At 43.4% G+C, this 16,239-nt stretch overlaps 1 protein-coding gene across 3 annotated transcripts in view; it reads left to right on the forward strand.

Annotated features, from left to right (window-relative positions):
- The first annotated feature begins 236 nt into the window (after positions 1-236).
- The window catches only part of Zdhhc9 (zDHHC palmitoyltransferase 9), a 33,392-nt gene continuing 17,389 nt past the window's right edge, over positions 237-16,239 (forward strand). For 2 of the 3 annotated variants that reach the window (XM_004860042.3, XM_087199844.1), the window contains exons 1-3: positions 237-448; positions 2,023-2,324; positions 13,820-13,980. In XM_004860042.3, coding sequence (XP_004860099.1) covers positions 2,158-2,324; positions 13,820-13,980 — 328 coding nt within the window. In that variant the 5' untranslated portion in view covers positions 237-448; positions 2,023-2,157. Of the gene's footprint in view, positions 449-802; positions 870-2,022; positions 2,325-13,819; positions 13,981-16,239 lie in introns of all 3 variants that reach the window. The other variant, XM_004860043.3, reaches the window with a different exon arrangement.

Genomic DNA, 16,239 nt, shown 5'->3' on the forward strand with positions numbered 1-16,239 from the left:
CGCCTCCGTCTTTGGGTACCTATATTAATAAAAGGCAAGACTTCACATACTAGTTCTCAGACCCAAAAGACAGGCTGGCAGCTGCTTGGCAGGTGGGCATGTAGCAGGGAGATGGGTGGGGGAGTGGGCGGAGGCATCATCGAGTGGCGTTCAGAATGGCCAATGACAGTTCGGGGAAAGGGCGGTAGGGGCGGAGGCTCTGTGGCTGTTTAGCCAATAGGGGGAGAGCAACTACTGGAGCGACCTGGTGACGTGAGGAGCGTTCCATTCGGCCAGCGGTGGGCGTTTGCCACAGCTGGTTTAGGGCGACCGTGGGGGCCCCTTGTCAGGAGAAGGCAGCCTCCCGGCTGGGGAGAAGTCGCTGCCTCCTTTGGCAGCCGACGTTGTCCCCTGGGACGGTCCACTTCCTGCCCTCAGGAGCGGGCCGAGTTCGGTCTCCCTTGTTCAGGTAACAAGGGATGGGGGCGGGGGTCTCGGCTTGGCTGTGAGGTGGGCTGCCTCCCCTCAGCCGCCCGGGGACTCGGGCGTGTTGGCTCCACCCTTCTCAAGTCCAGCTGCCGAGCCCCAGGCCCGGGTGACTACACGTGGCGGGGCGTGTGTGAGCGTGTACGAGCGTGTGGGTGCTTGTGCGTGTGGATGTGGCGCGCGTCCCAACCTGCACGGGGCGGTGGTCCGCGGCTTGGCGGAGGCTGGGCGTCTCCGGAGGCCGCGCCCGCCGCCCCGCAAGGGGCTCAGGCCTGGGGCACCTGGCCGGGGGGGCGGGTCTCCGCTGCTGGACAGATGGTGATCTTTGTTTTCCCAGGCCGGGTTCCCCTTCCTGGTCTCTTCTCCCGCTGGGCCGGTTTTTTGAGGAGGAGATTGTTTCCCAGGTTAGTTTTACACAAAGGAAGTGTTTTCTGCACCTCTGGCGCTCCCTCCCCTTCCCCAAAGCTTCATTAACCACCCCCCCCCCCCCCCCCCGCCTGCTCAGAGTCCCCTTTTGGACCTTTGCTCTTTCCTGCCCGGGAATGATCTCCAGTTGGGTGTTTTTCTTGCAGTCAGTCGGGCTGCTAGCTTCCTTCCGCCCGGGGCATGTGGTGTCGGTAAATAAAGGCCACAGCCCCACACCTGAGAGAAGGGCGGCAGTGGCTGAGAAAGGATAGGCCTGGGAATTCAGGATGCCCAGTAGAGATGGTACTTATGAAATGTCCCAGAAAACACCCTGGTGACTTATCTTAGCTGCTGCACCCCACTCCCACCCCCCACCCACCCATTATCTATCACCAACCATTCTAGAATGTTTCCTGCTTGAGTGAGCCTTTCACCTACACAGGTCCCCGATGTGGTTTCATTGATTCCTACAAATGTTGGGCTAGACCAGCAAGATTGTTTCGTTTCCCAGGCTCAGGAAGTTGTAGACGGTTTGATTAGGGAAAATATGTTGAGTGTAAATAGGATGCGGAGATGTATAGTGTCCAGAACTCTAATCCTGCCAGGGGTGACTCGTTCCTTGGTGTGATTCATATTTGAGTGGCCCATTGAAGGTAAAGAAGTGGAGGAGGGGAGGGAACAGCTCCTTAAGGACAGAAACTCCACTATTATTTTTAGAGCCCTCTTAATGAAGATTAGAGAATGTTGTGGTATGAGTGGAAAGTGCCCTGAAATGGAAGTCAGCAGGCGCGTTTTCTTGTGTCAGCCTTGCTTCTGTGTATCCTGGAGAAGTTATTTTCTCTCTCTGGTCCTCAGTTTATTCATTGACAAAGTAATTGGGATAGTCACTCTAAAATCCCTTCTTGTTTCAAGGTTCCGTGGTTTTCAAATTATCAGTATTAGTTTGGAACCATAGAATTTAAGAAATACTAGCTTCCTCCTTTTTTGGAGAACTTTTAATTATTTCTCCTTTTAGAGGACAGACTGGAAATAAACTTTTCCCACTTCCCCATCTCCACTCCTTCAAGCAATGTTCATCTTTCTGCCTCTGGCAAAGGAGGTCTGAACTGCATCTTTTTGTCTCATTTTTTCCCTTTTTGTGCTTTCTCTTAGGACTAGAAATTGGACTTTTGATGATGCTTGACCCAGCAGCAGCAATAGCAGGCAACGTAACTTTGAACCCGGGCTCAGCCTCCATTTCTTCACTCTTGTAATCACAAAGCCTGTTTTGGACCTGGAATTCCAATCATGTCTGTGATGGTGGTGAGAAAGAAGGTAACAAGGAAATGGGAGAAACTCCCAGGCAGGAACACCTTCTGCTGTGATGGCCGCGTCATGATGGCTCGACAAAAGGGCATCTTCTACTTGACCCTCTTCCTCATCCTGGGGACATGTACACTCTTCTTCGCCTTCGAGTAAGTTTTTCTGATTATGAATAGAGTTGCTGGATTATGGTTACTTTGGGTCAGGGGAAAGAACCTTCTTTCTTGGGGAATTTGTGGCCAGTCCTTGGATGATTTTACAGTCCTCTTGAACAATGTCTATAGATAATATCAACTGAGTTCATTGTTTTGTGGTTACAGCAGAGTATGTACTTCTGACAAAGACAGAGATTTTGATACCAATTTTATGGTGCTGATTTGGGCTTACCCTGACAAACTTGGGAAATAAGGGAGTTTATCTGAATTACTCACCTCCCCCTTGCAATGACAGGCGCTTAGTGACAAACTGCCTCCTCTGTACCCTTCCCAAGTTTAGGGGTACCGTTCATCAAAGCCCAGTCTGTTATTCTGGGTCTATATCCTTAGGCTCAAGCTCCCAGCTAGCTGTGAAGTTGAAAAGCCAAGTGAACTGGGAATCTGCATATTGATTCTAGCCTCAGCTGTACCACAAATGAGCCGGGGGCACAGCACATAGGTGCTTTTAAAAAGTGAGTTGGGGGGCCAGGGATTTAGCTCAGTGGTTCTGCTGCTTGCCTCGCAAGCGCAAGGACCTGAGTTTGATCTCCGGTACCAAAAAAAAAAAAAAAGTGAGTTGAGCTGGGAATTTAGCCCAGTGGTACTGCCACCTGCCTCACAAGCGCAAGGTGCTGAGTTCAATTGATCCCTGGTACCAAAAAAAAAGTGAGTTCATTTCTTTCGTCAAAGTTGTTCATTGTAGGGCTGGGAATTAAGCTCAGTGGTTCTGCCACCTGCCTCGAAAGCAAGCGCAAGGTTCTGAGTTTGATCCCTGGTACCAAAAAAAAAAAAAAGGCCCAGACAAAGTTGTTCAATGTAAATAACTCTCTATTCTGTGTATGCCTAATGCCAACCTTGATGTTATTTTTTTCTATTATGTAATACCTAATACTGGAGCCACTGTTTGAAGTCTGCGTAGGTCACTGCTCTAGGGAGGTGGCCAGTTGAATTCTAGGGCACTGTGGCATGACTACTAGGTGTGCTGAGAATGCTCTACACTCTAGGGATGGGAACAATGCTAATTGTTTTGAGATTACTATAAGAGGTGTATGTATACACTGAGAGCCACGCCTGATGTGAGCCTGTCATGGTTCAGGTACATTGGTGACCTGGAAATGGAGCTTTCATGCTGGGGCATGGCCAGAGGAGGCATGAAGGGGCTCTTTTGCCTCGCTTTATGGGTAATTAAAATGGACTCCAGTCCCTTGGGGCTCATTTTTTGTATTATAAGGGCTGCAGACTTTCCCAATGCATCCAGAGTGATTTTCAGGCTGCTTTGCCAGACTTTTTGATGGTTGCAGCTGGCTCGAGTAACAGCAGGGGAAAGAGGGGAGTGCAGTTTATAACAGGGCTGGCTGAGTAAGGTCAGAGGAGCTCTTTGTTAAAGGTCTTTTTGCTATTGCTCCTGCTATTATTGCTGACTTTGTGAAGTATTTGGTGAAGTCGAGCAGGTTGCTGAAGGCTTCTTAGGTGCTTTTCCATATGAGTTTCATGGCTGAGTGTGTGTGCACTTGTATGCATGAGCATGTGCAATCAGGCAGGCATATGCATAACACAAAACAATTTGTTTCTCTTTTCCTCACCCTGTTTCCCAAGTTTTCTTTGCTTTATTCCTGCCATCTTGTTGGAAGGGCAATGCTGAACTCTACTGTCATTCTCTCTTTCACTCTTTTTATTAATCCTACCTCTGTGGTTAAATTTTTATGATTGGAATCATTCCTGACAGAAATGAAATTTGTTTCCAGGCTGTCAGTGAGTTAGTAACTTTGGGCCCAGGAAACCTCTGGTTTGACTGGCCAGGGCAACTTGGAATTTGGAGTTATTGCTGTTTGGCCCTTTTTGTATCTGGGAGTCAGTGAGAGATTCTGACTTGGGTCTGTTTCACTAAGGCCCCTGAAGAAAACTGCCCATGAGATGAAATTTATAATTAGTCAAGTTACTATTTGTTAGAGTTAGGCTGAGTTTTTTTCCAAGATGACTCCCTACTCCAACTTATCTCTTGTGTTTTGCCTGTAGATACAAAAGGTGAGGTTGTTTGTAAAACTGCCTTTAGTTACAATTGTCTGTGTGAAAGAACAAATATTTTGAAGTTAGGGTGGAGAGAGGAAGAAGAGAAGTAAATAGGTTAGTTGAGGAGTGGAATGGGGAAGTATAAATCTGAGCAAAAAGGAGAGAACTCTGGTGATAGACCCTTTTTACTGAGAATGGCTGAATCTGTGTGAGTGTGTGTGTGTGTGTGTGAGAGAGAGAGAGAGTGTGTGTGTGTTTTTGTGTTTGTGTGTATCTCTGTCCTATACAGATACATGGATATTCTAGGTGGTGGCTGCCTTGTGCTTGGCCAGTGACAGGCTGTATAAGGTACACCAGCATGCCTCTGAGGAATTAAATCTCTGTCTGGTTGGCCTTTTTCTTTGGAGTCTGTAATTTGCTACCAGCTTCATAGTGGAGAGTAGGGCTTGAGGGGCAGAATATGGGCTCTATTGTTAGTATGACAACCTAATGAGACATCAGTAAATTAGTCAAGGCAGGTAGGGTTAAATTGTCAAGGAATATAGACTCCAGATCTTCTGGCTGCTGCATTTTTGCCTTGTGGGAAGATGGTGCAACTTTTTTTTTTTTTGGGTTTTGTGAGACAGGGTCTCACTATGTAGTCCAGGCTGGCCTTGAACTCACTATGTAGCCCAAGCTTGCCTCGAACTAGCAGCAGTCCTCCTCCTGCCTCAGTCTTCTGAGTGCTGGGATTACAGGAATGTGCTACCATGCCTGGCTTAGATAGCCCAATCTTGAGACACATCTCGATCTGCTTTAGTGACAGGGTCCTGCTTGAAGCAGGTGCTTAGGAACCAGTGTGTGTTGCTTTACGGATGCCTGTGGCATAGCTCTGGGTCAGCCAGATGGCTTGAGAAATCTGGGCAGGCATGTGGGTGCCCTTAATGAAAAACATGCAGTGTTAGTAATGCCAGTAGAAAGCCTTGTATTTTTAGATTTTGCCTTTATGAATCTTGATTTTTCAAAGGAGAGATCTATGATTTTTAGTGAATTGACAGTAGGTTGAACACAAAACAGAAAAAGGTTGTTCTCCGGGGAGCTAGTGAGCTCTGTATTGTTAGAAGTGTTTCTGAAGAAGCTGGGTGGCCATCCCTCAGGGCAGCTGTCACAGAGCTACATAATCACTAAACCTCTTGCAACTCTGAGTCTGTCTGGAAGATTCAAATACACACAAAAGGAGAGAATAGACTACCAGTAGGTAGCTGTATTTAAATGTAATTGTATTCATGGGAGATGTATTTAAAATCAGAAGCAGAGTGAAAGTTGTGTAATGCTTAAAGAAAAAGGATTTTCTAATTAATTCTGAGGGTAAGATATTTAGGAAATGTGTGTGTGTATGCTAGTTTCAGCTTTGAGCATAGGAACCATTTTCAATTTTTTCTGCTTAAACCCTGTCCAGCTTGTGTGGTGAACATGTAGCTATCAGTTTAGCCTAGAGCGTTAGGGCACTATAGTAGAATGACACAACCTGTGAGCTGTCTAGCTACTAAAAGACTATTGTGTTATTTGGTCAAACTCACCCTCCTCAAGCTTGGTGCTTGGGGAAAGGACCAAGTGCACTGTCTTCTGGAATTGGCTTCCTAGCTTTCTCTTTTAAATTTGTGGCCAGACTTCTAGTGAGGTCGGTTTCCCCAGGCTTTTCTTGTGTCAAGAATGACATGACTCTTGACTGCTGAAATACAAGCAGCTTGTTGCTATGATCAGTGTTAATGCTTTTACTGTACTGTATATGGAAGGAATCGTATCAAGGTGCTGTCACACCAGTTGCTATCAGACTTGGCCCTATGGTTGCTTTTTTTTGACAGTACTGGGGATTGAACCTGGGCCTTCACACTGAGCTACATCCCCCTACCCTTTTTTTTCATTTTTTATTTTGAGACAGGGTCTCATTAAGTTGCCCAGGCTGAACTTGAACTTGCAGGCTTCAGCCTTAGCCTCTCAGAGTGCTGGGATTACAGGCATGTGTCACCATGCCCATCTTCAGGTGATTTTGATGTACATATATTGTCAGAGGAGTCATTGAATTAGATGAACCAAAAAAAGCTTTGTAGCACTGCTTGGTAATTGTCCCACTTCTCCTAGTCCATTCAGATTCTACCTCTCTTTCAAGTTCTTTTAATTGTACATACCACTCATTGTAACAAAGAATCATGTAGCATTTTTTATATTTCTGAATTTTAGATGATTACACTTTTCTCTTACCCCTCACCGCTAGAGGGAGCTCTTTTAGGGTCAGGGATTATCTTCTACATCTCTGTAGTCCCTGCATTGCTCTCCCCCAAACTTTACATAGAGTATGTGGTCAGTAATATTGAATGAATACATTCTGGGTGCACTTAAAAATGATTTTTGCGGTGTTGGGGATGGAACCCAAGGCCTCGTGAATGCTAGGTAAGGCCTCTACCACTGAACCACACCCCTCCCCCTCAATATTTAAGATTTAATAGTTTGACTCATGGACTCATGGGATGGTAGAATTGGACAGGGCTTAGGAGAGTCCATCTTCCTGTGGGTGAGGAAATCAGGCCCACAGAAGTGATGTTACTTCAAGATCAGTTGGCCAGCTATTGGCTCTGTAGGACACTACTTTTTATTTTGCTGTTGCCTTTTGGCTGTGGAATTCTGAAGACATTCAGGTTACTAAAGCTGTGCATAGTGCCAAATGCTAGAGAGACCAGCATATTCTGGGTTTTTTGCTAGTGAGTGTATGTATTACATAGGTTATTAAGTCTCCCAAGCTCATGCTCCTGAAAAACAAAGGCATGTGGATAAGTGACCATACTGTGGCATGACATTCTGGTAGCAAGAGCAAGGTGGCTCATCTCTAAATGAGAACTTACAATATAAGGAGCTTTGTGAATCAATGAAGGATCATCACCTCTGTGGCCACTTCTAGACCCTATTGCCAGGGTAACAGTGGCTTGGAGAAAACTAGAGTAATGTGTGCCCCCACCTTGTCATTCAGTGGATGATGCTGATGAGAGGGGTACCTTGTCCTTGGAAACAGATGCAATAGAAAAAGCAGATCAGACAGTGCAGGTTTGAGGAAATGCAGGACTATGTAGACCAAAGCCAAACTTTGACATAATAAAATACTAGTGCCTATAATGACAAGGTCCAGGTTCCTGAAGAGAGTATTCTTGGGTGAGACTGGAAAGAGGAATAGGTAACTGTATCATGATCTATAACCACAAGAACATTCCCTGGAAAATTACTCAGCAGAGGTCAGTTTTGTGCTTTATCAAGCCTAGGATTCTGTCTGTGACTTGGCCAACCAAATGATACTTTTAGAAAGATGTAGTGGCCTCTTTGACATCAATCTGTTACAGAACTTAGCTAAACTTAACTCCTGATAAAGCATGTTCTCTGAAGAAGGGTGAGGTTATGTGTCCTGAGCCAGTTGCTTTCCTTTAACAGTTCTTTATAGTTTTGACATTCTGTGTATATTTTCAGCCTCTACTACCTTTTATAGTAAGAGTTTCAGTGTCAGTCTTCCATCTTTTGAGAATGAGTCTTAATAATTGAGTATAGTGTCGCTCTATTTTGGGAAAGGCAAGCACAAAGAACAGAGATGTTCCCCAGTGTGCTGACATTAGTTGCGATGTTTATTGAGGGGGCAAAGAGATCTCCTAAATCTTCCTCCTTAGAGATGCCAGAGGTGGTATTGTGTTTAAGAACAGAGGAGGCACCGTATGCATCTTGCAGTAACAAGAAGCTAGCTAATTCAGGGTAATTAGTCGGATGTTTCTGGAATGGAGAAATGAGAAGACAGGAGCCTTACAATGATGATCAGATAAGACCAGTTAATGGAAGGTCTTGGAACACTGGCTTGTGGAGTTTGGGTCTTAATATAGTTGGGAACAGGGAACTGTTCTAAATTCTTAAGCAGGAGTATACTATAATTGAAATCTGTTATTATGCCTGAAATTTGGCAACTCCTGAGTAGATTTGTTTGGATATAGACTTTGAACCTCCTCTGTGAGAGGATGGCTTATCACCTGAGAAGTGAAAGTGCCCCTGTTCAATTAATTTTTCCCATTGCTACTAGAACCAAAAATGGTTATGCATTTTCCTGTGGCCTTGACAGAACAGTGTATCTGGCAGATGATTTTAAATTATGCTTTTAGTGTTAAAGGAAACCTTTTCCTTCCCAGCAGTTTCTGAGTATCATAAGAAGAACCTTGAAACTGTCTTATAGGTGGTTCTACATGTTTATTGTGTTCTAGAGGTAGAGTCTTAGTTTGTTTTGGGCTGTTATCACAAACTACCATATACTGCATGCTTTGTAAATAATGGAAATTTGTCACAGTTCTGGAGGCTGCAGAGTCCTAGATCAAAGCACTGGCAGATTCAGTGTCTGGTGAGGGACCACTTCTGGTTCATAGATGGTTGTCTTCTTTCTGTGTCCTTACATCACAGAAAGGGAAGAGGAACTATCCAGGGTCTCTTTTATAAAGGACACTAGTCCCATTCATGATAGTGGAGCCTTAGGTGATGTAATTATCTATCAAAGGCCTCACCCCAAATACTGTCATTGGGGTTTGAGTTTCAACGTGAGTTTTCTGGGGACACAAACACTCAGAGCATAGCAGGTGGTAGTAAGAAGATAGCCATCCGTACGAGAAGGTACTTAGCAAAGGCTTATTCCTATCCTGTTAGACCAAAGGGAACCATGGGCTCTGCTCCTGGACCCTTCCTGCTGTTTCAAGCACAGCTCTTCCTTAAAGCCGTCCTAATAGCTGTTTTTGGAGTAGTTCCAAGCAGCTACCAGCTCCCCAAGAAAACTGTTTTCTGACAACTTCTAGTTCTTCAAGTCAGAATCACCATTCTAACACTTGGTTATTGGTCTTATCTTACTCTTTAACTGTTTCATGTTAGTTATGTTTTCCCCAATAAAATTAACTCCTATTTCTCTTGTTCTTCACTAGACTAATAAATACTTGTTGGGTGATTGAGTACACCGATAAAAGGACAAACAAAACATGGAAAACATAGCAAGAAAGCTGTTAGGGAGAATTAGAAGCAAAGAAATGTAGATTATCAATCCAAGCTGCCAGTCTGTGAGGCATAGTCCTACCATGGAGTCAGGTCGATTTATAAGTTCATTTGGGAGTCTCTTTTGAGTTTTTTCTTCGTGTGAATTGAAGTCTGTATCATTATCATCATCCCTTCAATGAACTAGCATGCTGGGACAAAGTATGAATGAGACATGGTACACTAGCCCAGCCTGGAACTGCTGGTTGCCAATATTAGTACCACCATGTAGCCCATAGGGACATATGAGAGCTCTGTCCTCTTGCCAGCTATGGAAACCTAAGGCCAGTCAAGAAGGTGGTAGTGGATGGCTTAAAATGATCATTTCTCTTTAGGTGGCAGAAATGCAGACTTAGTAGGAACATGGTTGCATTCATGAAATTTCAGGGACTTCTAAACCCCTGGAAAGAGGAAGGCCTCTTGGTACTTGGAAGACAAAGGGGAGTTCTATTTCTAGAAGTGTATGGATATCATTATTCTGAGGAATGATATAGATGGAAAGTACTAGGGTGTTTCAAAACAATTAGCTTATGTTCATGGATGACAGATCCAGTCTTTCTCTAAGACAAATTAGTGATGTTTGAGGGCACCCTCACTTTTGGAAATCCCACCAAATCTTCACATATCTTATTCCTGTCAGAGACAGATGTCCAGATTACTACAATTATTGGAGTAACCCGGGGGGGGGTTTAAATTGACAAATACAAATTGTATTTATGATAGGCAAAATGATGTTTAGATACATGTATATATTGTGCTATTTAGCATGTATGTTATCTCACATATTTATCTTTTTTGTGGTGAGAATATTTTCTTATGCTGAGAATATTTAAAATCTACTCTCAGCAATTTTCAAGTGTACAATACATTGTTATTAACTATAGTCCCTATGATGTGCAGTGGATTTGTTGAACTTATTCTTCCTTACTGAAATTTTGTGTCCTTTGACCGACATACCCCCATGCTGCCACCCTAGAGGAGTATTTTTTTTTTTTTTTTGAGATGGGATCTTGATATGTTGCCTAAGCCAACCCCAAACTCCTGGGCTCAAGTGATTCTCCTGCCTTAGCCTCCAGGGTAGCTAGGCCTATAGCCACATGCTCCTACTCCTGGCTTGGGGAGTATTTTTAAAAATCAACTTTTGGAGCCGAGGATTTAGCTCAGTGGTTCTGCTGCCTGCCTTGCAAGCAGAAGGACCCGAGTTCGATCCCCGGTACCAAAAAAAAAATCAACTTTTAAATACAGACACTATGAATTGTAGTTCGCAGTAGTCTTAGCTGCTGGCTCTTGAAGTTGCCTTTTACTTGGAGTAGAAAGGCTTGCTGGTCCCACATCTGCCCTCCCAACCACACCCACTCACTAGAGACAGCTGGCTGCCAGTAGCCTCATCTCTGGAGAAAAATACAATGGGCCTGTTGTGTACTTGTTGACATACAGAGTGGATTGTTTTAGCAGGTGCAGGAGATAGTCTGTGTGGCGATTACAGAGACCTTTATCCTTGCTGGTATAGTATAATTCAAATCTAAGTTGCCCATTGTCTGGTCTGCAGCAAGTGTTGGAACTGGACTTGGTTAAGTTCAGGTCCTTCTGTGTGGGTGGGGGAGCAGCATTAATTTTGAATTTTTTTGGTTGTGGTTCTCACACTATATCTTTTCACTTTAGTACAAAGAAATAAACTCCCTTTGATGGCTAATCATATAGTTCTGATATTTTTAAGGCTTTTGATTGGAGACTATATAGTCAGAGCAGTTTGAGTCCCGGATATTACTTCTTTGTTTCAACAGTGATCTTAGGGATAGCCAATGACTAGGAAGATGATTGTTTTCTGTTAGTGTGATGATTTCACTTGGCTTGTTCGTGAAACAAAGCCTCATGCTTTTCCTGTGTCCTTAGGGTTCCGGGTAAGTGGCAGTGGTATTCATTTTTGCATTTACTTTTTGATTATGTGTTCACATGAAGGGGCACAGCAGAAAGGAGGGTAATCCGCAAGCTAGTGATGTGCATGAACCTTAATTACCCTGAACTCAGCTGCCAGATCCTTTTTCCCCTATCCTTGGCTTTTGGGAGAAGGATGTAAATCAGAAAGCAAGTTAAGTCCCCAAATTATGTTAAAAACCACCAAGCAAACAAAGAGGCATGAAGATCATCTTTTAGGTTCAATACGTAAGTTTACCTACATCACAGACCTCTTAGCTTAATGTAACAGTTGGTTTGCACCCCGCAGTTCTGTGTGTGACAGGGAGGGAAGAGAGGCTCTCACAGGGGTTGTTCTGAAACTGCAGTGAGCATACAATCTGGAGTTAAATGTTTTCCCCAAATGGGCTGCAACTTGCTTACTCCTTGTGCTGATAAGGCAAGCTTTCTCCTTAGCTTACTTTCTCCGCTCTCCCTGTGCTTCTTGCTCATCCACTTATAATCTGCCTCCAGTGAAGATTCCCGTTTTGAAGGAGAAATGTGCCTGGAGTGGAGGAGCATAAAAATAGGTCAGTGATAAATCTCATCATACTTTCCCATTGACTTGGTTTGACATTCAGCTCAGATCAACAAGTATTTGTTGATAGTTTCTTCTTTTACTTGTATTAAGGGTTGGGAAGTATGGAATCACGATCATGTTAATAGCTGACGTTTATTTACCATTTACTATGTGTCAGATGCTGATCTAAGCACTTAATGTTAGTGCATTTTATTCACACAATGACCCCACAAAGTACTGTTATATATTATTCTTATTTTACACATAAAGAGGCTGAAGTTAAATAAGTCACCCAACTAGGAGCTGGTAGCCTTAATTTAAACTAAATAGTTCCTGGTCCAATAACACTAGTTTCGCTCTCTCTCCCTCTCTCTCTCTTTTTTTTTTGTAATGAGAATTGAACTCAGGGCCTCATGCTTGCCAGGCAGGCAGGCGTTGTGCCGCTGAACTACATCCCTGCTCACCCCCCCTTTTCTATGGTACTGGGAATTGAACTCAGGGCCTTGTGCTTGCCAGGCAGGCACAGCACTGAAAAGTAGTTTCTTTCTCTTGTGAAATCCATTTGAAGGAGATTCAGTCAACCTACTAAGAAACAGCTACGAAATAATACAGGGCTGTGGAAGTAGAGAAGGGAGAGATTAGTGTAGCTTAGCATAGGTCTTTTGGAGAAAGTAAGACTTCTCTAAGTCCCAGATTGTTCATCTGTCAAATTAGTGTAAGGGAAGCTACCTCATAGATTTAGTGTGAGAATTGTATGAGAAAATTTATTTAAAGAGTTTAGTACAGTGCCTGGCATATGGTGAACACTGTGTAAATTATAGTTGCAGAGATAACAGTGATGTCGCCAGGACCTGAAAGATGAGTACAGTTGGGATATACAGAGAAGAAGAGGTACATTATGAGGAAAGAGGAGAGTGAACATGATGTTACAAATGGGATATAATTTTTTTGTGTTTTTTTGAAACATGGTCTCTATGTAGTCCAGGCTGCCTTTGAACTCAATGTGTAACCCAGGTTGGCCTTGAGTTTGTGGCCATTCTCCTGCCTCTGCCTTCCAAGTGCTGGGATGACAGGCATGTGCCACCACACCTGGCTAAGGATACAGTTTTCTTATTCCCTTGCTGATGATTATTAGTCACCTGCTAGTTGAGCTAATTGGGGAGAGAAGAGGAATGGATATTGCAGAGTCATTCAGCAGCACTAAGGTTTTTCATTGGAAATACCCTCTGTCTGATACTGAGCCTGTTTCCTGATTGGTCCTCTTTTTTTTTTCCTCTCTGTCTTCATCAAGCTCAGCCAGATGAGTGGGTATGAAAAGCTCTGGTTAGTCCTAAAGTGAGATCAACCTGTGGTGCTTGTAAATCTAGGCTCAGTTGCTTCCTGGTTCTTAGCATAGCAGATGTAAGTCTTTCCTAAAGCAGAAGAAATGTGGCTCCCAGCAGGCTGATAGGAAGAATAAGGGAGGTCCCTTGAGACTGTCTTTGTATGTTATAGGTGGCATCAATCGATTATTTGTTGAACTCACACTATGTAAAAAACCATGTGTTAGATGTTTAGGGTAATTCAAGAAAGGTAAGTAACATGGTTCCTGCTCTTAGGGTACTGCTGAGTTTATTGTGGAACCAGATTGAGATACTTGTAACAATTGGAGATCAATACAGGTTAGGTATAATTTAGTGATGGCAAACCTTTTAGAGACAAGTGCCCAAACTGCAACCCAAAACCCACTTATTTATCGTAAAGTGCCAGCACTGCAATTAAAACTGAATACTGAGGTTTTAACTTAGAGAAAACAACTCATACATTAACATCTTTTGTCTTAAAAGAAAAATAACATGCATGCCATAGGTTCACCACCACTGGTATAATTAAATGATGAATTGCTTGCTTTTTGAAGGTGTCGCTACCTGGCTGTTCAGTTGTCTCCTGCCATCCCAGTGTTTGCTGCTATGCTCTTCCTTTTCTCCATGGCCACGCTGTTGAGGACCAGTTTCAGTGACCCTGGAGTGATTCCTCGGGCTCTGCCAGATGAAGCAGCTTTCATAGAAATGGAGATAGGTGAGTCTCCCAACCAGCTGGTGAACTACCATGCCATGGGCAGTCCTTTTCAATAAGGGAATGGAATCATAATAGCAGTTGCAGATTCACAATCTACTGGTCTAGCCTTTTCTCTCTGAGATCCTGAATCTGAGATTAGGACCATACTGTGAATTTGATTAAGGCAGGTATAACAAGATTCTAAAGTCATATGCTTTATTTTTCCCTGTGTTCAGTTGCATTACAGGACAGATTTGCTACCAAGGTCTGGCTACATTGTCTCAATGAGAGGTTTGTTTTTGAGTGGATCACCAACACATTTGTTTTTTGACAAAAACTAAACTTACCCCAAAATATAGAATCTACCAAAAAATGTATATATACCTTAGGAAAAGAAAAACTTGTATAAATATTTTAATACTAAACTTATTGAGACACCACAAGATTAATACAAGTTATCTTTGCACTCTATACTTACAAGGGGTGCTCAAAGTAGTGGCAAGTAGCTTCTAGACATATTATTAGTATGGTGAACTGCTCCTTGGGTAACCTTGGTCATTGAGATTGCTGCAAATGCATTTTTGATTTCTTCTCTAAGGGCCAGCAGTGTAGTGGGTTTTCTGAGATACATCCTTTAGGGTCCTCTATACAAGGGTAACACATCTGTTGAAAAAACATCATATTATTTTTCTTTTACTGAAGTATGTATACATTTTTTGGTGGACTCTATTTTTATACCCATACACATACATACAATTTTGGGTATAATTTTAGGGATCCATAGATTTTTTGAAGCACATTCATGGGCCCCCCCAGACCAAGAATTCCTGCTTTAGGGAAATATGCAAGGTGAGAAGGGCAGCTATGGTGCAAGGAGCCATAGAAATTCTAGGAAGGGTAAAGGAAGCAATTGGAGGTTCAGTACTGTGCAGTCTACAGCGCAGGGTAAGAATCTTTGGGGCAGAAATGGAAATTGTTATGCCACCAGAAGCCAAGGTGACTTTATGAATTGAAGCAGAACACCCCAGGTCTAGAGAAGGTATATACTGGGAGCTCACAGTGGGAAAGAAGTCTATGTTGCAAGTACTAAGAGGGAGTGGGACTCCAGCAGATGACAATAGTGCCTATCTAAATGGTTCTCCAGTATGGTACCCCAGTAGCTTTAGCTGGCATCCAAGCCAGATAGTGTAGAAAATAAAAAGGGACCCAAGATTTGTAAGGCTGAGAAGCTATGCCAGCAGAGTGCCAATCTGTGGCTAACCTTTAGTTCTTTCAGGCTGCTTTGAAGACTTCTAGGCTTTTGTATTTCTTTTGTTTATTTTAGCCGTGTTTCCTCCTAACTTCTTGGTGGTGGATTTCATTTTGAAAAAATTCTAGCTTGTTTCAGTTGAGCTCAGGAGAAACTGCTTGGTGTACATGTGAGCTAGAACTATATAGGAGTGGGGTGAGGGCGAGAATAGTGGGAAGAAAGCAGGGGTGAAGGTATGTTGGCACAACTGGAGTTCTGGGGAGACCTGGGACTAGAACTGGGAACAGTTAAGATTAAGATAGTGAGAGAGAGTTGTGAGTGCTATTTTTCCTTCATCTGGGTTATTCTTTTAGAGTTCCCTTTCCATTCACATATGGAGGGTCGAGACAGTACCTTGACTTGTCTCTTACATTTCACAGCAGGCTGTCACCAAGGTTAGCTCTTCTCTGCCCCATCACTGGATGAGGGGCCCATACGTAAGTTGTCATGTTGTGACCTCTATGTTTTGCATGTTTCTCTTATTAGAAGAGTGCATTCTTGAGTTAATACATTTATTTACATTAGCAAGTTTTTTTCAGCTGATTTTCAGCTGTGGAGGAGGGATGGGGAGTGTGATTCCTTTGCCTCAAAGCACCTCCGAGGGAGAGTGAACCCTGAACTTTGTCTCCCAGGTGCCCTCTTGTAAAGCATATGCAGAGGAATATTAAGGTAGCATGCTGGTGCTTACTTACTTGTGTATCACCCTTAGTGAATAGCTATCCCATGCTTTTAAGACTTGTGACACACTGTTATTGTTTGATTTCACAGCACCTACCCCACTCTGCAAAAAAAGGAAAAATGTTCCATATGGCAGATATTTTTATAGTCAAAGTGAATTGAAAAACATTCTTTTTTGGAATTATACTGCGTGGTGAGGGTGCAGTGAGACAGGCACTCTCATGTGCTGTGGATGGGCAGGCATGTGAATTCATACACTCTGTCTGAGAAGCAGTTTGGCAATAAGTGATATGGGCTGTAAGGGTTCATACTCT

This window comes from Heterocephalus glaber, unplaced genomic scaffold, assembly GCF_053883595.1.
Source record: "Heterocephalus glaber isolate CG9 unplaced genomic scaffold, H.glaber_assembly_v1.0 deba00001729, whole genome shotgun sequence".
Classification (NCBI taxonomy): Eukaryota; Metazoa; Chordata; class Mammalia; order Rodentia; family Bathyergidae; genus Heterocephalus; species Heterocephalus glaber.